General features: G+C 37.4%; 1 protein-coding gene across 34 annotated transcripts in view; it reads right to left on the minus strand.

Annotated features, from left to right (window-relative positions):
* arhgap17b (Rho GTPase activating protein 17b) overlaps window positions 1-26,941 on the minus strand; it is a 70,289-nt gene that overhangs the window by 29,290 nt on the left and 14,058 nt on the right. For all 34 annotated transcript variants that reach the window (XM_049467844.1, XM_049467837.1, XM_022673793.2 and 31 more), the window contains exons 2-10: window positions 23,099-23,138; window positions 16,329-16,433; window positions 12,358-12,434; window positions 9,277-9,388; window positions 7,544-7,620; window positions 6,645-6,762; window positions 3,732-3,800; window positions 3,488-3,569; window positions 121-248 (exon numbers count right to left, since the gene is read on the minus strand). In XM_049467844.1, the coding sequence (XP_049323801.1) occupies window positions 121-248; window positions 3,488-3,569; window positions 3,732-3,800; window positions 6,645-6,762; window positions 7,544-7,620; window positions 9,277-9,388; window positions 12,358-12,434; window positions 16,329-16,433; window positions 23,099-23,138 (808 nt within the window). The remainder of the gene's footprint in view (window positions 1-120; window positions 249-3,487; window positions 3,570-3,731; window positions 3,801-6,644; window positions 6,763-7,543; window positions 7,621-9,276; window positions 9,389-12,357; window positions 12,435-16,328; window positions 16,434-23,098; window positions 23,139-26,941) is intronic.

Raw genomic sequence — 26,941 nt, forward strand, 5'->3', positions numbered from 1 at the left:
ACCGGTTGGAGGGGGCAATGTGTTCATGTGCATTAATGCTTCAGTGCAGTGTGAATGCAGCGCTAGTATTAAATTGCAATGTAGGAAAAATGTATCCGACTGTATGTTTTAAGAGTGTACCTCCTCTTTCATGCCAGTCTCCAGCAGCATCATCACACACGCCTCTATGGGCAGAGCGATTTCTCTGTTAGTGCGTTTCAAATGCTCCTCTAAAGCTGTGCCAAACGCCGGCTTCTCCGTCCACGTATCTGTACAACACAGAGAGAGAGAGAGAGAGAGAAAGAGAGAGAAAGAGAGAGAGAATGTGAGTGAGTTCAAACCACCCTTTATTAACAATATTAGTAAAAACAGACCATCAGATAGAAAATAAGGCAGGTTGTTTTATGCTAAAAGGTCATTAAAACGAGTTTGCCGTTCAAAAATCCCTCCATAATCACACATTTTCATAACCAACATGATTATTCATTGAATCATAAAACATAAAATCAACCCTTACTCTGGCCTGTTTTAACCGTTTAAAAAGTAAAAGAACATCAGCCTTGGCCTGAGTCAATCTCTTTTTTTCTGCTAAAATACAGAAGGAGAGAGAGAGAGTCAATTAATTTAAATTTAAATTATTATATAACAGTGTATTTGCACTTTCTGTATGGCTGACATCAATTATACTCACTTTATGCACATCAACTGGTGTTCACTCTCTATTGTTTAACTGCACTACCTCCATTCTACATTACACACACACTAAAGACTGTACTTATACACTTTACATTCATTTTTTTTATTGTATTTATATGTATCGTTATATTTTATCCTTTTGTAACTTTGTGTATTATACATATCTGCTGCTGGATGTGTAGAACGTGTAGAAAGGTAGAACGAAAGAAAGAAAGAAAGAAAGAAGGAAGGAAAGAAAGTAAGTAAGTAAGTAAGCATCTATCTATCTATCTATCTATCTATCTATCCATCCATCCATCCATCCATCCATCTATCCATCCATCCATCCATCCATCCATCCATCCATCCATCCATCCATCCATCCATCCATCCATCCATCCATCCATCCATCCATCACAATGATAATTAATGTCTAAATAACCTTAGCCAATTAATGCTTTGGCAATACAGTAATTAACTATGGTCATGTCAATAAAGCTTCTTTGAACTGAATTGAATTGCGAAAGACAGAGAAACAGAGAGAGAGAGAGAGAGAGAGAGAGAGAGAGAGAGAGAGAGAGAGAGAGAGAGAGAGAGAGAGAGAGAGAGAGAGAGAGAGAGAGAGAGAGATACAGAGAGAGACAGAGGGAGAACATGGTTAGGGTGTGTTTTACAGTCTACCAGCTCAGGTTGTTGTAGGATTTGAATTATGACAGGAAGCTGTCAGAAATCATAAGCAGACCTCTGTATCCATAAAGATACACCAGGCTTCCCAGCGCGAGCTGATTTATGCTCAGTATCGGACACACATACCACACAGAGCACATCTGAGCAGAACCCGATCGGCCGGCCGTTCAGCAGGTCTGGAGTGATTGACGACGGTGACTAATCCTGCTGGCACTGATCCTGCAGCTCTCTCCACTGTTTAACTCTCACTCATAGTAACTCAAGCTGAACTGAGCTTCAGGAGCAGATGGGCCAGCAGTGCTTCTGCTTTACAGCAGGAGAGAGAGCTGCCAAGATACCCACCAACTCTTCCCAAACCACATCACTGATCATTAACCTTTTAATCATCACAGTTAACAGAACTGGCACACGCTGGATTTTCCTCGTGGGAATGAAAACTATAGTAAATAAATGTATTTTCTTTTAAAGCTACACATTTAAGCACTGGGAGACAGATTAAAGAATAAAACAATTGATTGAAGGACCAATATGTATAATATTTTCTGTGCCAACTCATAAAATGATCAGGACATTCACTAGATATTAAGAAATCAGCTGGGTGGGTATCAAGAAAGTATTTGAGATAAAGTAAAGTGTAAAGTGATAGAATTACAAGCAAATTTTCTATGGCAATTTAAATGATGATGCATATTTTAAACTTCTAAGACCCATTTGGAATTAGTAAGACCTAAGTAAAAAAAACTAAACTTTGTCTTTGTACAGGAAGTCAGTTTTGCAAGAAACAATGTTGTCATATTGTCACAGTAGTTTATTTTAACATTTAAAAATGTATAAAAATATTCTTGCCATATTCTTGTTAAAAAGGACCCAATTACTCCAAAAACAATATTTTAGCTTTCCACAGTAAAACAAAATAAATGTATTTCAAACACAAAATTCAAGAACAATTTTTATCTGGCCCATGTTTCTGTCTGGACTGGCTGTAGAAACGTTTGACTGGAATTCTGGCCATTTTATTTTAAAGGAGGGGAAATTAATTGCATTTTTCATATACCGCCATACCACTAGAGGCACTTCAGAGCCCTGTGTAGAAAAGCTCTGCCCAAGAAGCAGAGACAATTCGCTAACTAATGCTAGCCATTTAGCATAACAAGCTAACACACTGGAGTAATGGTAGCTCAGCTTTGTGAATAAAATAAAAAAATATATATATCGTGATATACCATAAAACCATCAGAATCATAAAAAAAATACTATAAAGCGCACTAAGAATCCTTTAATTTCCTCATAAATCGTCAGTGTGCCTTATAATCTGGTGCGCCTTATGTATGAATGTAGCAGAATTAACATAAGCTAACCATGCTAAGTGCTAGCCTTTTCGCTGTTCAGAGGTGAGTATTATAGGCCTGTAGCCTGCTGCTAACCTAGGGTAGCACTGCTGGAGATGTATTAGCTAGCACTGCTGGAGATGTATTAGCATTGGCTGCGTGTTACAGCATTAAAACAAGCTACGTGGGACGAACCGCTAGCTAATATCACCCTGGCTTAACAACGCACTTAGCATTCTTCTGTGTAACGCTCTTGACCAGAATTTACTAGCGCTAACTGTGGCTTGTGCTATCGGTTAGCCGCTAATGCTAATGCTGCTGCACCCAGCCTTAGTAGAAATCTGGAAATCTAAGCTTACTGTTAATAAATGGAAGGGCTCTACTCACCCAAACAAACAGTTTTCAGAAGAGATATCTGAATAGATTAATATCCAGCACATTTAAAAAGATTTTTTTACAGTTTAGTTTACTTAGCTTAGCTTTACTTAACAGTTATCCCCACACTACCTGCTAAATTAGAAGAGAAACATGGCGACACCCCTGTTCCTTATAAGTATCACATAATGTGCCTTTTGTGCAAAAATAGACCAGAAAATAGACGGTCATTTATAGTGCACATTATAATATTTATAGTGTGAAAAATACAGTAAATGTTTAAACAACAAAAAAAAAAGTATCATGGTGCAGAGAAGCAGAAATGTAACGTCCCCATATCAGGATGCAGGATCTCAAGAGGTTAATTTCTTCTACTACTATGATTTACATCAAAATCAAGAGCCTGACTGACTCTTGACTGAAAAAGACAGTACATGTCTTACCTTGCTTTGATCTGATGCTGGGCAGAAGACTTTCAATGGAAGCCAGAGATCTTTTGTGGTATTCAGCTTGAGCCTCTAACAACTGACAACAGGTAAAAGAAATAAACAAAAAAACATATAAAAGATCAGCAGACTAACAATTAACACAAGCAAATTCTCACATAGCTCATGTTTTACATGGGAAATGTTTGTGTTCAAGCTCCATTAAACCTTTGGATCTGTAGAGAGTGGAGGAAGAACTCACCACGACATAATAACAAGCATACTCTCCTTCCTTGGAGGAGAAAGCGTACATGTCAGCAGCCAGCTGATCCTGAGGAGAACAGATGATTTTACACTTAGCAGGACATTAGGCAAGGCAAGGCAAGGCAACTTTATTTATATAGCACCTTTCATACACTGTGGCAATTCAAAGTGCTTTACAATTAACATTTCTAAAAATTAAAAAACAAATTAAAAATAAAGGGCAAAAAATAAGCAATTAATAACAAAAAATAAAATAAAATCAAATTAGGTTATAAAATAAAAATGAAATAAATTGCTTTAATTAAAAGCACGAGAAAAAAGTAGAGTTTTTAACCTGGATTTGAACAGTTCTACATTTGGGGTATTTCTAAGACTTTCTGGAAGTCTGTTCCAGTTATATGCAGCATAATAACTAAAAGCAGCTTCTCCATGTTTAGACTGGACTCTGGGTTCAACTAAGTGACCCTTGGCCATAGATCTAAGAGATCTAGTGGGTCTATATTCTCTAAACAGATCTGTAATGTATTCGGGGCAAGAGCTGTTCAGTGATTTATAGACTATCAGCAGCACTTTAAAATCTATTCTGTAAATAACTGGAAGCCAGTGTAGAGATTTTAGGACTGGAGTGATGTGCTCTGTTCTCTTAGTCCTAGTTAAAATTCTAGCAGCAGCATTCTGAATGTGCTGTAGCTGTTTAATACACTTTTTAGGAAGTCCAGTTAAAAGGCCATTACAATAATCCACTCTACTTGAAATAAACGCATGCATCAGCTTCTCTAGATCCTGCTGAGACACCAAACACCTGACTCTAGCTATATTTTTAAGATGATAAAAATATATTATGTTATATATTAAATATATTATGGTGTATAATTATAAATTATACACCATAATACTCCAGCTGTAACATGCATCAACACAACAAAATCCAGCATTTCAGAATGCAGGCCATTTAGGTTAGGAAATTAGTGTACTCTATTTATAGATCGATAGATTAAATATTGAAGTACGGGCTCTGAGTAGTACCAAACAACTGTCCCTTGCTTACAGTCAAGCATGGTGGTGGTAGCACCATGGTCTCAGATTGTATAAGTGCTTCTGGCACTGAGGAGGTGAATTCTGAAGCAAAGAATGATCCCCTACATTCAGCAAAAGCACCACATTGCACTTTTCTGACCCTAAACACACCTCCAAGATGACATCCTACTTACAGATGAAGCTAAAGGTAGAGGAGATGCACTGGCCAAGCATGTCTCCAGACCTAATCCCTATTGAGCATCCTCATATGGAAGGTGAAGGAGAGCGTGGTCTCTAACATTCAACAGCTCTTTGATTTCATTATGGAGGAGTGTAAGAAGATTCCAGTGGCTACTGACTCTTGCGCTGTCTCTCCCTCTTTCTCATTCGCACGGTCTCTAATTCTCTCTCACTTGCTCTCACTCACTCACTCGCGCTGTCCCTTCCTCTCTCTTCCTCGCTCTCTCTCTCTCGCCAACATGCTATCTCACTCATGCTGTCTTTCTCTCACTCGCGCTGTCTTTCTCTCACTCGCGCTGTCTTTCTCTCACTCTCTCACAGTCTCTCCATCTCTCTCACTTGCACTGTCTCTTCCTCTCTCTCTCACTTACTCTCGTGCTGCCTCTTGCTAACTCATGCTGTCTCTCGCTCTCTCTCACTCGCTTTCTCTCGCCAACACGCTATCTCCTCCTCTCTCTCTCACTCGCTCAATCTTTCTCTCACGCCCGCTGTCTTTCTCTCACTTGCTTTCACATTGTCTCTGTCTCTCTCGCAGTCTCTCAATCTCTCTCCCTCGCTTTCTCACTCACTAATTTGCACTGTCTCTTCCTCTCTCTGACTCACACTCGCGCTGCCTCTACCTAACTCATGCTGTCTCTCCCCCTCTCTCACTCGCTCTTTCTCGCTAACACGCTATCTCCTTTCTCTCTCACTTGCTTGGTCTTTCACTCACTCGTGCTGTCTTTCTCTCACTTGCTTTCACTTTGTCTTTCTCTCTCTCACGCAGTCTCTCCATCTTTCTCTCTCTTGCACGCGATCTCTCTCTCTCTTACCTCTCACTCACTAACTCATGCTGTCTCTCCCTCTCTCTCCCTCTCTCTCACTCGCTAACACGCTATCTCCTCCTCTCTCTCACTCACTTGCACTGTCTTTCTCTCACTCACGCTGTCTTTCTCTCACTCACTCTGTCTTTCTCCCACTTGCTTTCACTTTGTCTCTCTCTTTCTCGCGCAGTCTCTCCATCTCTTTCCCTTTCCCTTTCGCGCACGGTCTCTCCATCGGTCTCTCCATCTCTTTTTCTCTCTCTCTCTCTCTCTCTCTCTCTCTCACCGTCTCTCTCTCTCACACTGTCATTCTCTCAATCACTCACAATAGCTATTAGGTCTCTCATGGTGACAGTATGAAAAGGAGCATGAGAATTACTTATGTCGGCTGTTAAATAAATTTGTTGTGTAAGAATAATTAATGTTTTCTGTATTTTTTGGTCACAATTAAGAAAAAGGTACCGTTATTGTATTGTAAAGTATTGTATCGGTACCGGTATCAAACATTTTAAGACGATACACAGCCCTACACATCGATCACGTTCCCAATATTATTTTTTAAGCATACATTTCTGAACAAGCTCATTAACCAGCTTTATAATATAATAACACAGTAGTCTCACAGTATTGAATCACACTGCACTGCTAATACACAGTATATGTTCTGTATATGTTCTCGTTCTATGGAAAAATTACAATAACATCTCTGTCCACTCCAGACCTGTACCTGCTTCCCTGATTATCAGTAATCCCAAGAATGTGCAGCTCCTAAAGCTTATGGTCATCAGGAGGTCCTGGAGCGAGACCCTCCCTCACACATGAGATAAATGAAGAGCACCAGCACCACATACCTTACATATCTCTACTTTATTATGGGCTTCATCCATCTCCTCCTTCAGCGAGTCGGCTTTAGCAGACATTGCCGGGTTGTTAGTGGCAGTGAGGATCGCTTTGGTGGCCTGAAGGTATCTGGATCAGATACAGGGATAGATAAGATTAGAAAAATGATGTATATACACATGATGTAATACATCATAATATAATATAACGTAATGTTACATAAATTAAAGTAGAAGCATTTTTAGGTCCATACACTGCAAGAGACAACATTTTAGCAGGTAAAAAATATTTTTGTCTCACTAAGCATTGTGTAAGATTATGCTTATTTTAGGAATAATTATCTTATTTATTCTTACTTAGACCTTATTGACTGTAAATAAGCACCTAAATTCCAAATTTTGTCCAAATTTAAGATATTAAATCAAGTATTTTCACTTGATTCTTCTATTTGAATGATCATTAATAATAATTATAAGTGTTAATCCTGTAAATAATCATTTCTGTTGGTGTAATTGTATATATGTAATCTAATATGTAATCTTTCTTTTAATTATTTGTTATTAATTATTATTATTATTGTTTGTTTTCTGTTTTATGCTTTGGCAATAGTGTTGACTTTTACATTCATGCCAATAAAGCACTGTTGAATTGAAAAATTGATTCAAGTCTTACTTTAAGGATTTTTTATTGCTTATTTTAATCAAGGTAAGATTACAGAGTTAAATCTTTTTCATTACCACCCACTTGCACTGTCCACTTTAGTGGTAAACTCTAATAAGGGTGTACGCCGACCAGTGTTCAATCTCACTCACAAGATAACACCTCAGGTGTGGGCATAGCCCTGCTGTTACGACTTCTGGAGTATCAGTAAATTTAGCACAAAACTGCAAATATCTGTCTGTGCACCCACCTTGCTCTTGCAGAATCATAATCCAGCACAAGCTTAGCTAGCTGCTTCCTCTGCTTCAAGATATTAGGAATATCCACCTGTTAACAGAAATATATATTAGACACATACAAGACAGCTGTGGTGGTGTGTCAATCGATTAACAGATTAATCACAACAATATTCTGTGAATAACTGTGATTAAACACACTCGTTCTTCTTAATCTTAATCTAAAGTTTTTACAGTGGATATTTAAATGTATATAAAATAATGAATGTAAGAAATGTAAAATGCAGTTATATTATTATTATTATTATTATTATTATTATTATATTATTATTATAAATACTAGTATATACTTTTATGTTTGAGGGGAGATAAAGCCAACATAGGGCACTGGAACAAAGAATGCATGATAAATTAGATAGAGGAAACTGTTTTTACTTTATTGTAAAGTGTTTTTATGGTCCGATCAGTTGACGAGTTTGTTTACTGGTTTGGATTCACACAGGCACAAACCTAAACGCAACAAAATGCGAACCAATATTCCACGCAAGCACACTGTCTCCTCTGATTGGTCAGAGCTGTCAGGCGCTTCAGCGCGTATATCTGTGCAGTGTGATGCTGCTTTAATACAGAACGCTGAACATTTGCAAATGCACTTTGTTAAACACAGTTTTTTTAACAGGATATGCAGCTCATATGTGAGCAGTGAACACTGCACATTACAACAGGTGAAAACAGCATGGAGCAGCAGAGACAGCGTTTGTTCATAGATTAAACTGTGTCTATCAGCTTAGCTTAATTAAAAAGAAGTATATTTGATAGCAGATGCGAACCGCTCCAGAAAAAAATCAACACGTTGGCCGCCGGGGGCAGGGCAACACTTTAACGTTGACAGTCCTAATACATATGGTATGTAGAAATGTGAGGCTAATATGGTATTCATAGTGTTTCTAGCTTTCTTTAAAACTTTAAAACCATAGAAACAGCTGAAATGGGATTTAAATGCACTTTAAATTCCCTGCAGACATTTAAATATGTAATGTTCTGATATTTAGTGAGTGAATTGGTAATCTGTTGTCGAGTGACCGAGTTGAGTGTGAACTGAGTTAGTGAACAGCCCTTACTCCTCCCATATTGCATTTCTGTCACTGAAATTTTTGATTATGTTAGCTAATTGTTGCAGCCCTACTGCCCTTACACTGAATATGATGCAACTAATGATTATTTTGGTAGTCGACTAATCTGATGATTATGTTTTCGATTAGTTGATTAGTCAGCGATTATTTCCACTATGTCCTCCATCTTTAAAAACAATAAAAATCTGTTGTGTTTGAGCACGAACAGTAATCGGTTGTGTTTGTGCACTTTTGGAATTCAGTTCACACTGTGTGAGTGAGCCATTTACCCAGCTCCCATTGTGTTTCTGTCCCCAGCACTTTGTGTAATGCAGAACTGTTACACATTAACAATTAATCGAAAATGAAATTTGTACTCTACAAATTTAAATAATCAACATTGTCGATTATATCGACTAATTGTTGCAGCCCTAAATATGATATAAGCATAATACATTTTATACTAAATTTTAATTTTTCTTTGCAGGAAGAAACAAACTCTTGAACGCAAGTGCGGAAGAATAAAGTTAATAAAGTTAGACAAGTTAGATAAGTTCAAAAACAAGAAATCCAGTCCCGCTCTCTGTGATACAGTGTTAGTCCAGCAGTTTGAAGCTGCTGTTGGCTGTGCTCACCTCTGCTAGTTGATTGATTGGATCCAGGATGTCTCTCTCCAGCTGGACCTCGTGTTGGCTCTGTTCATACGCAAGCTTATTTTCAGCTTCTCCACAAACCTCCATTATCTTCCTGCACACACATACATACATACAAATACACTGCTGATTAGACTACAGATAAAATGCCTTTAGAATGTGGAACATTTCTGGTTTCCACTCCCTTCAAATACAGGAAAATCCCACTCAGCCCAAGAATTCCCATCCCCGCTCATCTGGAACACTCCTTCCTACAGAGAGTATTTATTATAGAGAATAGGTTTACTTATCCTAAACCCAGTGCAAAGTGCATTGTGGTGCTTATTGCTATCTTATACCCCACCAACAGTCCATTTTCACTCCAACCTGCATCGCATTAATAGCAACGGTGCTCGTGAATATATCTACGCCGATAGGTGTGGAGTGTTCAGGTAAATTTCTGGGGTATTGCTATCTTGGCAATGGAAAACAGGTGCACTACTGACTGAATACATCCTAGACAACAGCAATACTAAAGTCATCAAAAATTGATTCAAATGGTCTTATCAATATATTGTATAATAAATTGATAACTTAATTATCGTAATTCAAACCGACATCCGAGAATGGATTTGCTGCATTCTGCAAGTGTTCGTTAAGACAAAGCTAGACTACTTCCTACTAAAATATATGTATTTTATTGATATTATTAACACTCTAAATATGTGTTTAGTATTTCTTCATAATCCTAATCTACGGAGATTTAATCACAAATGTTACATTTATTACAAAAATACTTATCTATTGTCAACTGTATCAACATTTCCAGAAAATAAATAAATACAACAACAACAAAAAAAAAAAAATCAGGACTTTCTCAGAATTTCTTCCCTACTGATAAAATAAAACTTTTTTTTAAATATATATTTTATTAAAAACATATTTTTTGGATAGGGTCAAAAATGTCACTGCCATCTATAAACATTCTTTACTGTCTGTCATACACCCTCATTCCTCTTCTGAATCCACCAACATCATTTCCCATAATCCATCTCCACCAACTGCCAACAGCCCACCAATCGAGAAGAGTTTCCCCATTCCTCCTCACCAGAGTACTATTTACAGTCACCTGTTTACAGTCACTTGTGTTTTGACAAATACTGTTTTAGGTTCACGGTTTGCAAAATTTGCAAACTTTGCAAAGTATTGCCAACCATTTCCTGTCTCAGACTGAGCTTGTGTCTGTGCTAACTTGTGTATGATCTCTCCTTTGTTGTCTTGCTTCATTAGAGCAATGCTCAAAAATCTGGTAGAAAGTCTTCCCTGAATAGTTTAGACCAGTGTTTCTCGGGTGCCGTCTGGCTTCATCGGGGGTGCTGTCAAAATATTGCGCCTCACGTGCATATTTCCTTTCCAGAGTCAGCTCGTGTCGGGGTGTGTCCCAATTCACAGGCAGCATACTCTGGAGGATGCGACCCACAGAGGCGGTGTATTACTGCGCAGCTGTGACGCAATCTGTCTTCGAATACAACCTCTGAAGGATGCCCCTAAATTGGGACACACTGTAAAGTTTTTGTCCCCCACGCGATGCACGCGCTATTTTATTTCATATTCCGCCAGCAACACCCCTCGTTCTCACCTGAGGTACTGCGCCAGCAACCCCCCACCACCCCCCACCGGTTCTCACCTGAAGTACTGCGCCAGGTCCCCCCCCCCCGTTCTCACCTGAAGTACTGCGCCAGGACCCCACCCCCCCCACCCCGTTCTCACCTGAAGTACTACACCAGCACACCCCCCCCCCCCCCTTGGGGTGCCTTGACATCTCGCATATATTTAAAGGGTGCCGTGATAGAAAAAAGGTTGAGAAACGCTGGTTTAGACCATATTAATGCTTTTTTGAAGATTCCAGATTATGTATTGCACTTCTCTTCTGTTTCTTCACTACAGCTACTAATGTTTGCAGAAGTTTAATGACTCTGCGTTCTGTTTTGAGTGTTTCTGTTTTCAGCCTTTTCCACACTGTAAAGCAATACACTGCCTGTCTACACAGGTGAGCTCACAGCAGTCGAGCTGATTATGTGGGTATCTGATTATAACAGCTGTATGAAAATAAAAAGCATATTGAGCTGTTGCAATAGCTGTTATATAATCTAATAATCTGTGATGGAAATAAATGAGACAGGCAATGGTTTAATCAGGTCTGGTAAGTAAAACAAACTGCATTAGTGTTGGCATGTTTGTAACTGTGATGTTAGGCTATGTTCCCTCTTCTAGACGGAACTGTAGAACTGCCAGACACTTCAGTTTCTCACTTTCCTCTCAAAGTGCTACCCAGCAGTTCCTGAAACTCATTACCACAGTCTGAATTATAGAGGTGAAGTGTAAACCTGTCTTTATTTGGATTAGAAGAGTGTATTCCTCATCTAATCCACATTGTATGAGTATATTCCTGCATTTATTTGACCAAAAAAAGTAATCTAAACTAGATAAGGAGAACTAAAAAAATGTGACAAAAATATTAGAATTTCTCACTTATTTATGGAAGAAAATATACTGCATATCTGGGAGCTTTTAATCAAAAGGATGATAATCCTTGAAATCCTTGTAAGGAGCAGTAAAGGCAGCATTATAAAGGAGTTTCAGTTTAGTTCTCCAGCAGTATTAGCATTAGCTGCTAACCCTGCAAAGTGCTTACTCTTTGGGCGTCCAGAGGTTAGTATTATCAGTCTGTACCCTACTGCTAACCTTGGCTAGCACTGCTGTAGCAGCATTGGCATTAGTCGTTAACCACAGTGCTAGCTCTTTTGCTGTTCAGAGGTGAGCATATTAGACTGTTGTCTGCGTGTTTACTGTACTAAAACCAGCTACATGGGACGGACCGCAAGGTAATATCCCCCTGGCATAAAGTCAGCAAAATCGTAAAACAAATGTCAGGACATCTGTCTGTGAGCTAAATCTCAAAAGAATGTGGGTCATGCAGCAAGACAACGACCCAAAGCACAAAAGTTGTTCTAACAAAGAACAGTTAAAATGAATTACACAATCTCCTGTAGTGAAGAAGGACTGAGTGAGTGGTAAACTCACCCTATCATAGACTCTTCTCCTAACTGGTTCCATCCTTCCAGCATGGCCTGAGAGAGGCCTGACAGAGGCATCTTTTTCTGAAAGAAAACAGAAACAAACGTAAACCATTTCGTTTTTGAATCAGGTTTATCTGATTTTGCTATTTATAGGTAACGTGTAAAGTAAAATTAACATTGTTGTTTTATTCTATAAACTACGGACAACATTTGTCCCATAATCCAAATAAAAATATTTTTAGAGCATTTATTTGCAGAAAATGAGAAATGGTTGAAATAACAAAAAGACGCAGAGCTTTCAGACCTCAAATAATGCAAAAGTTTGCAATATTTAGTGGAATAACCCTGGTTTTTAATCACAGTTTTTATACATCTTGGCATGTTCTCTCCCACCAGTCTTGCACATTGCTTTTGGATAACTTTATGCCACTGCTGGTGCAAAAATTCAAGCAGTTCAGCTTGGTTTGATGGCTTGTGATCATCTATCTCCTTCTTGATTATATTCCAGAGGTTTTCAATTTGGTAAAATCAAAGAAACTCATAATTTTTTTCCAGAGCTGTGCATAAATGGTTTAAACTAGATCAGAAAAATTAGATCAAAACCAAAAGAAGTAAACTACAGTAAACATTACAGAAAATGAAATAATTTTATTTAGCTAATTAGCTAATTTATTTATGTATTTGATTATTTTTTTTTACTTTTCTACTTTGTTAGAATACTATAGAATACTAGTATACTTTTTTCTTTTTTAATTTTTCTTCTAATATTAAAATATTATTTTTATTATTTTGTTTCTTCTTTTTCTTCTTCTTCTTCTTATTATTACTATTATTATAATTATTATTATTTTCACCCATTTGTGTTTAGAACATTTTCATTTGAATAATTTAAATTAACTTTAGTTTTCAGAGATAAAATTAAGTTCTTTTGATCAATTAATTGACTGCTAAAATAAAAAAACAGAATTTAGAGTTTAGAGTGTGTATATATCTTTAAATTAAGTGATTTCACTGCAGCGTTTTAAATTAAACTGGGATCAGCAGCACATCGTACCTGTGTCCAATAAGAGTCTTACTAGATTATTTATATAAAACACAAAGATTAGATCTGATCCACACTATAGTATTCTTATCTAAGTGTAAATATGTTTATCTGTATATTTATTGTAATTAATTTAACTTAAAAATGTAATTACTATTAATAAATAATATGCTATTTAAGCTTGAGCTAGTTCAGATTTTATTATTCTTTTTTTCTTATCCTTGTATATCTTTTCTTCAGACACATGCTTTTATAAGGGTGTAAATATGAGTGTGTGGCTGTTACACAGCTGTGTGTGTGTTTTCTGTTGGTTTTTGTTTATGCAGAAAACCCTGTGTGGGAACTACCCAACTGCCACTTCCTCCAGTCTGGAACAGGGCTGGTTAAAAGTGAAACTACCCTGGAATTGCTCTGTTTAACTGACTGCAGATAGCAGTTAAACAGCACATTCAAATGTGTGCGAGCTTTTGAGATACTGACAAAAACTGAAGATTGTTCAGTCTGATAATGTGATGTGGGTTTTTATACACCATCATACACCATTTCTGATATATTAAGTTCCCTGTTGTTCTGAAGCACACTTCTCTATTTATCTTTATTATTTTTATTTATTTATTTATTTTTAATAATTTTATTTTTAATTGTTCCCATTTTCTTCCCAATTTAGCACCGCCAATTACCCAACCCACTCATTAGGACTCCCCCTATTACTAGTAACGCCCCAGCACACCAAGAGGGTGAAGACTAACACATGCCTCCTCCGATACACATGAAGTCAGTCACCGCTTCTTTTCGAGCTGCTGTGGATGCAGCATTGCCAAGCAGCCAGCGCGCTTGGAGGAAAGCGCAGCGACTCGCCTCTGACACATCAGCTCACAGACGCCCTGTGCTGCAGACACCACCCTAGGAGTGATGTGGGGAGAGAGCGCCATCTACCCACCCGGAGGGAGCAGAGCCAATTTTGCTCCCTCTAAGCACCGGCAGCTTGATGACAAAGCTGCATGAGCGGGAGTTCGAACCTTGTCTTTTTATTTTAATCCCTTATTACTCTCATTCACTCCCATTAATTTCTATACATGCCCAAGCCATAGAGTTTCTGTGTCCTGACAGCCACCATACTTCTTGTAGTCTATCAGGGCCAGCAATTTAGATCTAAACCAGAGCCATACTGAGCCACACTCATCTATTATATTTTTTTTATTCCTTTGATTTTTCTTTTTATCTCTTATTTATATGCATTATGGCCAAGATGAATACAATACTAAGAAGACTGGAACTCGCTGCAAAAAAAACATTAAAATTGGATCATTTTTATTTCTAAGTCAGCTTTTACAAAATTTTTCAATGAGAAATCTTGTTGTCGTCATGGTCAATTGCACTTGTGTTTTAGTATTTTTTATGTATTTTATTTTATTTGTATTAAGTCTTTTTGCCTCTTGACAAGCTGCCATTGTAAATAAGAAGGATAAGAAGAATTTTAAAGATAGCTAAGTCTTCACTAATCCCATGTAAAATGACTCCATTTGGAACAACCCATATGAAAAAAAAAAAACAGTACTTAATTTTTTTTCAGAATGGCAAGAGAAATGAGCAGATTTCTTGAATTTCAGCCACTGAGGTCCATCATACAGGCAAGATTTAATTCAAATAATCTAAAATTAGAAATCCCTGTATTGATAAAAAGAAGGTGTTATTAATGACTTGCCTGTTTAAATAAAGAATAAATAAATAAATAAAAAATATGCGTTGCTTACTTATGTAATCTTGCCAGGGCTCTTATATTTCCTTAAATTCCTGAGAATTTCTTAATTTTGATCAAGCTTTAATTTTTTTTGTGGGTATTATTTGTCTTTATATCTGAAATTTTATATATTTCAAGCCTCTATTTCATGATTTTGTCCATGTTTACCGCATTGAAAAACAAAAATCATATGGTCCTACATTGCATGTAACTATGATGTAACATTGCAATGGCAATGCTCAAACCAAACATTGTGCAGCCCTAATGCATGTTGTGCAACCAGCCAGCAAAGGTGCTAGACCTGTGGTTATCTTACCTTAAAGAGACACTGCACTGTCTACGCTTACCAGAGGTGGAAAAAGTACTGATAAATTGTAATTAAGTAAAAGTATCTTTACTTTGCTAAAATTCAAAGTAAAAAAAAAAAAACTCAAGTAAAAGTAAAAGTACCCATCTAAAAATCTACTCGAGTAAAAGTAAAAAAGTACTCAATTTAAAATTTACTTTGAGTAAAAGTTACAAAGTAAAAGTATTGTTTTTTAAAAACAAGTGGCCTAGGTTTCTATGATCCATTTTTTTTCTTTACTGTTAAAAGAGTTATGGTCATATAGGTGACAATAAACTGTATTTTTATAGTTTTACAGTTCATTATTATTTTGAAACTTTTTCTTTGCTTTAACTGCTATTTACATGTTTTTTTAACATTCAAGCAGACTGTTTAATGTTCCCAATAAAAACTTAAGGAACTATAATCAAAAACATGAAAGCATACAAAAAGAATGTTGGTAATAAACACTGCATGGAAAAGTTCAGCTGCGCTGCCATGGAGAAAAAAACAATTTTTTTTATTCAAACAATTTGGTTTTTTTTCCCCAGCATTTCTTGTTTTACTCAGTAACGGGGAGTTTTTCAAAGTAGCGAAGTAAATTACTTGTGTCAAAATGAACTTGAGTAAAAGTAAAATTACCTAATTTAAAAACTACTTTTTTTAAATGACAAAATTACTCATAAAATCTACTCAGTTAAAGTAAATTTGAGTAAATGTAATTCGTTATTTTCCACCTCTGACGCTTACATACAGTCACTGGTACCAATCAATCCTAAGATTTACTCTGACTGGATTATTAGCTATTAACTACTATGTAACTGTTCAATCTACGTGAAAGATGTCATGTGACTTATGTTTACTCACATGTCTCTTGTCCACTTCTGTCCCCACATGACCCTGCAGACAGGAGATCATCTTCTTGTGCACATTATGTGAGATCAACCGCACCGTTTCCAAGCGGCGCTCAATCTGTAAAAGAGAACATGCAGTTTAACTGTTATAAAGCCCTGCTAACGGCTAGCATAGCGACAGAAGACACACTACCGGCATACAAAATATACAGTCCCAAAATTTTGTCACAAAAAGGGAATATCAATTTCATGTCAGAGTGACAATCTGACATGAAATTTTTGTTGCATTCCCATGATTCAGATGGATATCCAATCCACGATATAAACAATTTAAGTAAAGTAAAATATAGTAATTTTACAAAATTTACAAAACGATAAATTAGTTTTATTTTTTTCAGAGAAATATAAAATCTAAACCTATAGATGCAGAAAAAGGGCCACCTGCATCAGGAAGGACCCCACTCACCCAGCAAACCCACTTTTTGTCCCGCTCCCCTTAAGCAGGAGGCTGCGGAGCATCAAGTGCTAAACAACCAGACTGAGAAAAAAAAATAAATACACTCAATAAACACACTCCTAAACCTTGTGGAAAGCCTTTTCAGAAGAGTTGAAGCAGTCATAGCTGCAAGGGGAGAACTGATATTATATTAAACCCTATGAATTCAGAATGTGATGTCACTCAAGTTCATATGTGTGCATATAGGCAGAAAAATTAATACTTTTTGGCAATATCGTATAGTGATTTTTTTTTATTTCTTACACAACCTATCTAGTAATTCTGTGGTAATTACAGTTTCACACAAAAAAGTTGGCTATGTTAGACTTAGTACGTTAGATCCAGTAGAAAACCAATAAAGTAAACTTCAGACTCTAAGCACGTCTTGGTTCACTGATTGAGAAAAGGGGAAAATGTGTCATTTTGATTTGTAGCCACACTTTTGCTCATACTCTCAGATGTCTCTGAGCTCACAGTGGTCCCAGACTGGCCTCAGGCCTTCCCCCTCTGCCAAGTGGGCTGCTGATGGAGCTGATCTCTAGAGCACACAGCTGCCAGGAGGCTTCAGTCATGGTCCTGCTCCTGCTGTATGTGTCTGAACCTGAAGCTGCTGCAGCAGCAGCAGCAGCGAGTAGCCGGCAGTAAGACTGGTGCACACATACATACGCTTGGAACAGGAAGAAGGAAATGCTTGCCAAGATTATGCATGCACACATAAGAAAATCTCATACACCCATATGCTCAGTATCGGCTGTACAGTTCCAGGCAGCACACAGTGGAACTGAAACTGAAGAATCAGGCCATTCTTTTAGTTCTGCTTTCAGTTAAGAATCTGCTGCTGCTGCTGCTGTTGAGGGACAGAAAATTACCAGATTTTTATACAAGAAAGAGAAAGAAGATAATAATGCAAATGCCCAGCTGGGGGGGAGGGGCTTTCAGTTCTATAGTGGTCTATAACAAAGCTAAAGAACAGAAAACCACAGAAGTGTTTCAATCTGTCCAAGTGTGCCAAACATTAATAATCTTTGTTAAAACCAAAAAATACAACCCGAATCCAAAAAAAGTTGGGATGCTGTATAAAATAAACACAGAATAACTTGCAATTAATGACAAGTAATCATAAGCAATGACAAATAAGTGAAATTTATATCTTTTATTTTAATGTATTTTGTTCCTGTTAACCATTGCATGAACTGTAAAGCCTAAATGTATTCTTGTCTTAGATTTGAACTAAAAACACACAAAACATCACAAAAACTACTATTTTTAATATTCTTTGGACACTGAACACCAAACAGTGTTGCGGCTACAAATAAATCCAGCTGGCACACAACTGATCTTCAATGTTGAAACAACACTGAAACAACATTTAATGGTAAATGGTTGTGCAAAGGTTGACATTTTGACTTCGAATGTCCTCAACCTTCTGCCTTTTGAATTAGCAGTTTACATTTTATCACCATACAAGTTCAAAAAACGCTTGGATGGAGGGATAAAAAAGTGGTTTTACTTCCATGTGCAGTAATTGCTTTTTAATTTAACACTAATTCCTCACCATACCTGGGGGAACGTTCATGTTCTATTTGTTTTACTGTTCTGTATTTGATCTCAGATTGGTAGTGTTGGGTAACATTCTTTGTCTGTCTGTCTGTCTGTATGTCTATTTTTCTTTATACTCAGCTTTACTACAGTGATGTAAGTTTATTGTTAACATTCTGTTAAATACAGGGTTTTCTAGTTTTAGCTACCTGTAGTAATAAAAGCTTTTTGTTTGTTGTTGTACAGTTCCTACTAATCAGAGATGTGTATTCAGAGAGAGAGAGAGAGAGAATAAAAAAATCTTAATTTTACACCATGGCATACAGTTTTTTTTCTCTCTTCTTTACAATTTCGAGCATCTCGAATATGAACTATGGTATATTAAAGGTGGAACGTACAATGTTAAAACAATGTTGCCTTATCAACTTTAATTAACTTTTCAAAATCATCTAGTTCATCTTAACATTGGATTAAGTCTCAGTTTCAGCCTTAGACTGTGTATAGCTGGACAGAGCATCGTCCCTCAAAAGTGAAGCCACCGCAGGTCAAGCGCCCCCTGAAGTTCGGTTGCAGAAAGCTGTGTAACCCCACCCATCCCCATAGGTTTCAATGGCAAAACAGACAACTTTCACCCTCCACGTTTTTTTTCTAATATACTGTAATTCTACCTCCTTTATTTAAATGCAACAGCTACAATGCAACATGGAAGAAGATTTTGGCCTCATTTTCATTGAATGAATGGGAACGGCGACACGGCGTCCATCTTTTTTTACAGTCTCTGGTTTTAGCAGTGAAGAGTAGATTTAGAAGTCTAACAGATGAAGTGCAGTAATAATGTCATTCATTCATTCATCGTAAATACCACTTTATCTATCAAGAGTCGCGGGGGGGAACACAGGGAGAACTCCTTACAGAAAGACCCGGGTCACCCCAGTAATAATGTAATTGCTAAAATGACAAAATAAAAAAAGCAGCTTCTCTGTGTCATTCAGTACTGATCCTGGACTCCTAAACAATAGCATGTTCTAAAACTATTGACCAGGAGCATATTCTGCAGTGGTGGTCGATTACCCAAACTAGCGATGCATCGAAATAGAATTATTTGAAAGAAATCAAAAAACAGAATATGTCCTTGTTCAGTATAAATTCTGAAATACATTTCACTTATTCAAGTGAACACAGAACACATTTTCTTGCCATTTTGGGCAGAATATTTTCAGTTGAACTTGAACCAGAGAAAACACTATAATTTCATTTTTACGTGAGAAATGTTACAATACAAGCACTTTCTATAGTTTTAAACCGCCGAACTGATCTTTACAACCGTGAAGACTCGCCCGGCGGTACACTATTCAGAGGACGCGCTAAACCTCCGCCCCACTGTGCAGCTGGAGTTGTCCTGACTGCGTAAGTTTATAGGGCCATTATCGGCCTGTCTTTCTTCTCGGCGCAGCAGCAGTGACTCAGAGCAGAGAGAGAGTGAGCAGGCAGTTAAACTTCGACCCTTGGACACAGAACGCATGAGTGGAGCTGGAGCGCAGTGTACGAGGCTTTGGCTGCGCGGCTGACGCTGGCAGACGCTCTTACTTTCCCTTTTGTTGGGGAAGAAAGGCTGGCAGGGATCTGTTCTTCTCGAGCCACAGCTGACATGTTAGAACCTGAGTGCTATTGAAACCGGTTGGGTTTGGGGTTTGGAGTGATGGACTGATTGCTTGTTTCAGTGTCAGTCTTGCGGTTTGGGTAAATATGCCTGTGGATGACATCACTGCAGGAAGAAAAAGAGGGAATGGTAGAAACATTACAAACTATAGCAGTAATTTTCTCAACAGTTCTTAAGTATTTGGGAAGGTTTTTGGTTCATATAAGGTCATTGTACGGTATAATTCAGTTGGCTTTCAACTGATTCATTTGTTGCCGCTCTACTTTTTATAAAACACGAGTTTGGCGTGTGCAAGTTTGGCACGCCGGCATTCATGGTCATCATGGTTAAAGATCGATATAAACTTTTTATACGTTTTTATAAATGAATATTGATTTTTTTTTACATGAATATTTATTTTAATTGAAAAATCGATTTTTATAAACCAACTCCTACTATATACTAGAGGTGTGCTGAGATCTTGTACCATGAGATCTTGTGAGATTAAAGTGGCATGATCAGGAAACCAAAACCACACGCTTATCAGTGCTAGTTCATGCAGGAATCTCCAATGCTCCTCACTCAGATATTAACAAAACACCAGCCTCCACCTGTTCTTATAAGCCCTCCCCTTACATGCCCTTCTCTGCTTCCAGGGGTTTCATTTCCCGTCCTTCCTCCCCACCACCTCTAGTTTGGTACTGGCACCTGCCCGGCGTTGGCTCCACCCCTGCCTCCTGTTCCCAACACACATTCCACTTTTCCGCGGAGGCAACTCTTAGAGATTCAGTCATAGGTTGCCATGTGCACTAAAAACCCTCAGTTTAATACAGAGCCCTAACTTAGGGATACTGACAACATTTTAAAGGTCTAAAGAGACTCATGTGAGATCATACAGGAGAGAAGTTGTTGTGTTTATAGTAAAACTAGATGCAGTACTTGCATTCTGTTCTGTATGTTACTGCATATGATAAATCACAATTAGAATAAAACTTGATCGATGCAATACAAGATTATTTATAAAATATTTAAAAAATTACCTACAGTTCTACATTTTGAGAGTTTAATTCAAGTAAAATATTTTCAAAACTTTGAAATAAAAAAAATATACATATATACATGGTTAAAATCTTGTCTTGTCTCTTTCTCGTGAACCCAATTTTGTGTCTGGTCTCGTCTTGTCTCAAAAAAAATTGAGTCTCGTCACACAACTACTATATATTAATCCTAATATTACAAGGTTGGCAGGTTAGTACACACCATATTTACAAAACACATACAAATTAGGCAAAATAAGCTGCACAATATCATTTATTCTACTCTTATCTTTGACCCATAGGGTGCACTTTTAATATCACTGCATACTGCATGTATCATTGACTGTTGGTAAAATATGATGGTGAAAATTCCTGCATTTTTTTTAAAATATAGCAAAAAAAAATGTTTGCCAATATTGTGCAGCCCTATTACAAGTCCAATTTTTTATCAACAGGAAGTGATGAAGCATTGCTGTCCCAACATAGGAACTTAGGTCATTCTCTTTCCACAATGTCTTCTGAACACGACCAGCCCTGTAGCCAGAGCATTAACATAAATACACCTACAGTGAAAAACAAGGCTAGAATGAAATTGATCAACCACGCAGACCAGACACACTAAGTACTAGACATTTCCGGCCATGTGGATCTATACAGATCTATTATTGGATATTTTACACTGAGTCATATACACACTCTAGAGGAATGGAGGGGTCATAAAAAAAAACCAAACCAAGAGAGGAGAGATTGCTGAGCAAAGTTCAGCTACAGTGATACTGAGGGATAATGGCCAGCAGTGTTAGTAGTACTGAGAGAGAGAAGGGTGTGGACACTGAGCAGATAAAGGCCTGGACTATTTATTGGTACCAGAGAGAAAAACACCCCAGACTGTGAGCACATAATTATTCATTCATTTAAAAAAAAAAAAAAAAAAAAAAACTGGATGAAACACATCCTTATAACTACATGTGTACCAGTATAAGTAAAAAGTTTGGACACACCTTCTCACCTTCTCATTCAATGTCTTTCTTTAGTTTTTCCTACATTGTAAACGAACATTAAAGTGATCCAGACTATAAAGGAACACATAAGGAATCATGTAGTAACTTAAAAGTGTTAAACAAAGCAAAATACTCTTTGAAGAAGCATTTAGGTGCTCTTATCTGGGGTGCTGTTGCAGAAACTTGCCATTTCTGAGGCTGATAACTCTGATAAACTTGTCCTGTGCAACAGAGGAAACTCTTGCTCTTTCTTTCCTGGGACGATCCTGATGAGTGCCAGTTTCATCATTATGTTTTTGATGGTCTCTGCGACTGCAAATGAAGATACTTCCAAAGTTCTTGAAATTTCTTTCTTTATTTAGTTGACTAAAGTAGTTCTTCCCATATGTGCCCAAACTGTACTGTATATGTGAGAACTGACTTCTGTATTAAATGTGCACCATATTAAAAGATGCATTATGTGACACCAGAAAGGATCAAGGGTGTCGCCATGTTTTCCATCTAATTCAGCAGGTTTCGCCACTGAGTGGTGGTGGGAGGTAATTAACTAAGTTAAGTAAAGCTAAGCTAAGTAAACTAAAAATACAACTGTAATTCTTAAAAAAAGAAAGGTTTTATTCAGGTGGGTAAAGCGCTTCTGTATATTTACAGTAAGGTTAGATTTCAGATTTCAATTAAGGCTGGGTGCAACAGTATTAGCATTAGCTATGATTAGCAAATGCCACTCTCTGATATACAGAGAAAAGCTTACATTTAGTGCGATTAGAGGCTAATGCTAATCTTACTGGAGAACTAAACTGAAACTCCTGTATAAAGCTGTACTTCAGTAGAGTGGTTTTACTGCTCCTTAAAACCTGACCGGTAAAATTCATACATAAGGTGCACTGACAATTTTGGGGAAAATTAAATTATTTTAAGTGCGCTTTATACTGTGAAAAAAGTATGGTATATCTGTTTCTGTGACAGCAAAAAAAAAAAAAAAGTCATACAGACCTAAAGTGGGAAGTGGACAGAACAGAATTTGGCCACCATGCCAACAAATCAATAAACAAAAAAGGGAAGAGAACTCACCTGCAGAAGGTCATCGCTAAGAACTTCTGTTTTTTCCGCTCTGAGAATAGAAAAGAGAATTAACAGTTAGATTAATATGAATATGAAGTACTAATATGGATCATAATGCATTCTAATGAGTCCATTCTTATTTTAAAAAGAAAGATCTGTAAAAATGCTTTTCTGGACACTGTTCAGACCTGCTTGTGTATTCCAAGGTCTCATTCAAACTTAATAACTAACTTTAGTGACCAATAAACCGTGGAAATGCAAAAAACACAAATAACTTTTCCAAAGAAAAACTGTGTTTTAGTGGTGTAACTAGAAATGTAGCAAAATGTACCATAAGCAAACTTTATAGTTAATTCTATTTTATTTACAGCTCAAGTAGCTGATTTTATAACTACATTTACTACAGGCAAAATTACATGGAAAATCCTAAAACAATCACTTTTTGTATTATTATTGGGCAAAGATAAATGAATGAATTTGGCAATAAGAACTAAAAACTAAAGTAATATATGTGTACTTAAATGTGACAAACTGACCAAGAAACCATCTGTCTTTTTAATTTGAATAAAATTAAGTACAATGAATCATGCACATAAATGATGACGTGTTGACTAATGATAGCTTGGAGCCAACAACAGACACAACTGCTGCTGAAAATAAGTTCTGCAAAAACAAGAGTGAGAAAGAGAGAGAGAGAGAGAAAGAGTGAGGGTGAGAAAGAGAATGAGAAAAAGAGAGAGAAATTGAGAATTGGAGAGAGAGAGAGTGAGAGAAAGTGAGCATGAAAAAGAGAGTAAGAGACTGAGAGAGGGTGACTGAGAAAGAGACTAGAAAGTGTGAGAAAGAGTGAGAGACAAAAAGAGAGAGTTTGAGAGTGTAAGAGAGCGAGAGTTATACATACAATATTACCAGTGGTTTTGCCCAAAAACTAGGGGTGGGCAATATTATATCGTATACAATATATAGTGACACAGAAATATCATGATATTAAAAATCCATATCGTGATAATAGGGCTGTTCTGTCTTAAAAGTAGTCAATTATTTACTGTGAAGCTATAAGTGTATTTATTGTATAATTATTTTAGTTTGCAGTTTATATGCATGCACTTAATATTCTGCAATATTATTTGCTGCATGATATTATTTTATGCTATATTATTTATTTTCCCACACTATGATTATACAGTTATACTATAATACTATATTCCTGAAATGAATGAATTATTTTAGTTTTCCTATATCGCCAAGTATATCGTTATCGCAAAAATACCCTTAAATATCGTGATATTATTTTAGAGCCATATCGCCCACCCCTACCAAACACTTAAAAAAAACATTTCAAACCTATACAAATAGAGTACAAAATTTATTGTACTGTACAAGTGTACAATAAGGGCACCTTTAAAAAAAAAAAAGAAACTCTAGATCTCCAGATAAAATCTATTTGCTGGTATAGCAGTTTGAGTGCTCACCTGGGGCAGGTGTGAGACACATCAACCAAAATAAAGGTAATAATTTGGCCCATTGCCAATTCCATGTTCTACCAATACAGCATCATTATTCTTCATGTATTTCAGAATGCACTGTCCTGACTCCTGACGCAATATTCAAATCATACCTCCCACATAATCGCTCCGAACCTCACACAGCACTTCTGTTATATTTATTATGCAAATCGACTGTAAGCGGCCTGACAGACCACAACATTAACACACAACAATTCCCAGATAAACGCTGCAGAAGACGCACTCCTGTCAGGAAAAATGCATTTCCTGCTTCCAGCATTCCACACTGTTTGTTATGGCAACAGGCAGAAAAGGGGTGGGCATCTTCCACTCGCTTCTCATCAGTACGGAGGGATGAACGAGAGGATGAGGCGGAAAACTATCATAAAGCATATCTGAGCTTCGTGTGGAGAAGAATGTGCTGCATCAAAGAGAGAGAGAAAGAGAGAGTAAGAATGAGAGAAAGCGTGAAAGAAAGAGAGTGAGAGACAGAGAGAGAGGGTGAGAGTGAGAGAGAAAAGAGAGCGTGTAAGTAAGAGTGTAAGACAGAGTGTAAGAGAGACTGAAAGACAGAGAAAGAGTGTGTATGAGAGTGAGAGAGTGATAGAAAGAGAGAGAAATTGAGAGTGAGAGAGAGTGAGACAGAGAGAGTGTACATAAGAGTGAGAGAAAGAAAGTGTGAGAAAGAGTGAGAGAGACAGTGAGTGTTAGAAAGAGAAAGTGGGAGAAAGAAAGAGAGTGTGAGACAGAGAGAGAGGGTGAGAGTAAGAGAAAGAAGAGAGTGTGAGAGAAAGAGTGAAAGAGAAAATGTAAGAGAGACTATGAGACAGAGAGAGAAAGAGTGCAAATGAGAGTGAGAGACAAAAAGACAGAGAGAGGGTGAGACAGTGAGAGAGTGTGCGAGAAAGAGAGAGAGAAACAGAAAGAGAGAGAGAGAGAGAGCTTTATTTAGCACCGATAAACAGATTATTTGAATTTCAGCAGCTGAGCTTTTTGATGAGTCAGTCTATTTCCTTCCTTTTAGATAAAGAAATATAAATATAAATAAAAATGATATATTCAGCGAGAAACACACTCTTCTATACTCTAGTCTACAAGTCATGCAGTATTCGGTAGTCCCTGTAATGCCCATATTTGACGTTCCAGATATTGATTTCAGTTCGATTTCAAATGAAAATCAACGCTAACACACTCTACTACTGCTACTGAGTCTGATAGCATTGTGGTTCCAACCCTGCCAAGGCCAGCTGTTAGCATTGCAGCTAATCTGCTCCAACCCTGCAGAGAACAGCTGCTGTTTCTGTTAGCAACGCAGCTTCAACCTTGCTGAACCTTGCTGAATCTGTCTGCAATACATCTCACATTATCTTTTCCTACCAGGCCACCCCTTGCCAATATCAGCCCTAAGAGAAAGTTAGCCAGGCTAAGCTAGCTCTGCTAACATTACTATCCTAGCCCTGTACAGCTAACCCATTCCAACACTGGAAAGCATGGTGGCTACATCCCTCCTGTGTTATAAACACAGCAAATACCACCCAACCTAGCGGAATACACAGCAGAATAATAATCAAACCATTTTAAAGAACCTTTAACTTATTAAGAACATACAGACCTAAAACCACTATTTTAGTAAAAACAATAATGAGCATTTTTACAGGTTAAATCCATATATTGTAGCATAATCCCCGCCTATTTATCTCATATCTCATAGAACTACATGCCCTATACCAGAGGTCAACAATTAAGTTGTGAAGTGTAATGGAATTGTAAAGTGTAATGGGAGTGCTACAGACTAGTAGCTCTCCAGCCCTGAAGGTTGTTAAACCCAATTGAAGAACAGTAGATCTCAACGCAGGTAAACCCAAGAAAAAAGGGAAAAATAAATAAATAATTACACCGCTCTTCACATGGGATCGAACTTGTGTCGTCAGGGTCGCGGTCCAATACACTACCACTGCCCTGGCTAGTGAATTGGGACACAACCGGTAAAAAACGCCCTTATAAGGAGATCGGGAGCCCAAGAACAGGAGAAAAAACGAGAACAGGTGGAAAATAAAGTCATGCCGAGCGCCACAGAAGGAGACAGGGGAGGAATGTAAACAAAAGCTCGCCAGCGAAGCATTTCATTTAACTTTTTTTTTTTTTTAATTATCGTTCATTATAGTTTATATATGTTTGTGTCTTTCTTTTCTGTATGGCCCGTTACATTATAGCGGTTGGTGCACACACTTACTTCACTGCTGCAAGAGCCGTGGCCATTTATATCTGACATCCTCTTCACCACAAGAAAAACACACACAGCGTACAAAGAGCAGATCGTTATTCTGAGCTCCTCCTCAGTGTGAGA

The sequence above is a fragment of the Astyanax mexicanus genome, chromosome 19 (genome assembly GCF_023375975.1).
Source record: "Astyanax mexicanus isolate ESR-SI-001 chromosome 19, AstMex3_surface, whole genome shotgun sequence".
Classification (NCBI taxonomy): Eukaryota; Metazoa; Chordata; class Actinopteri; order Characiformes; family Acestrorhamphidae; genus Astyanax; species Astyanax mexicanus.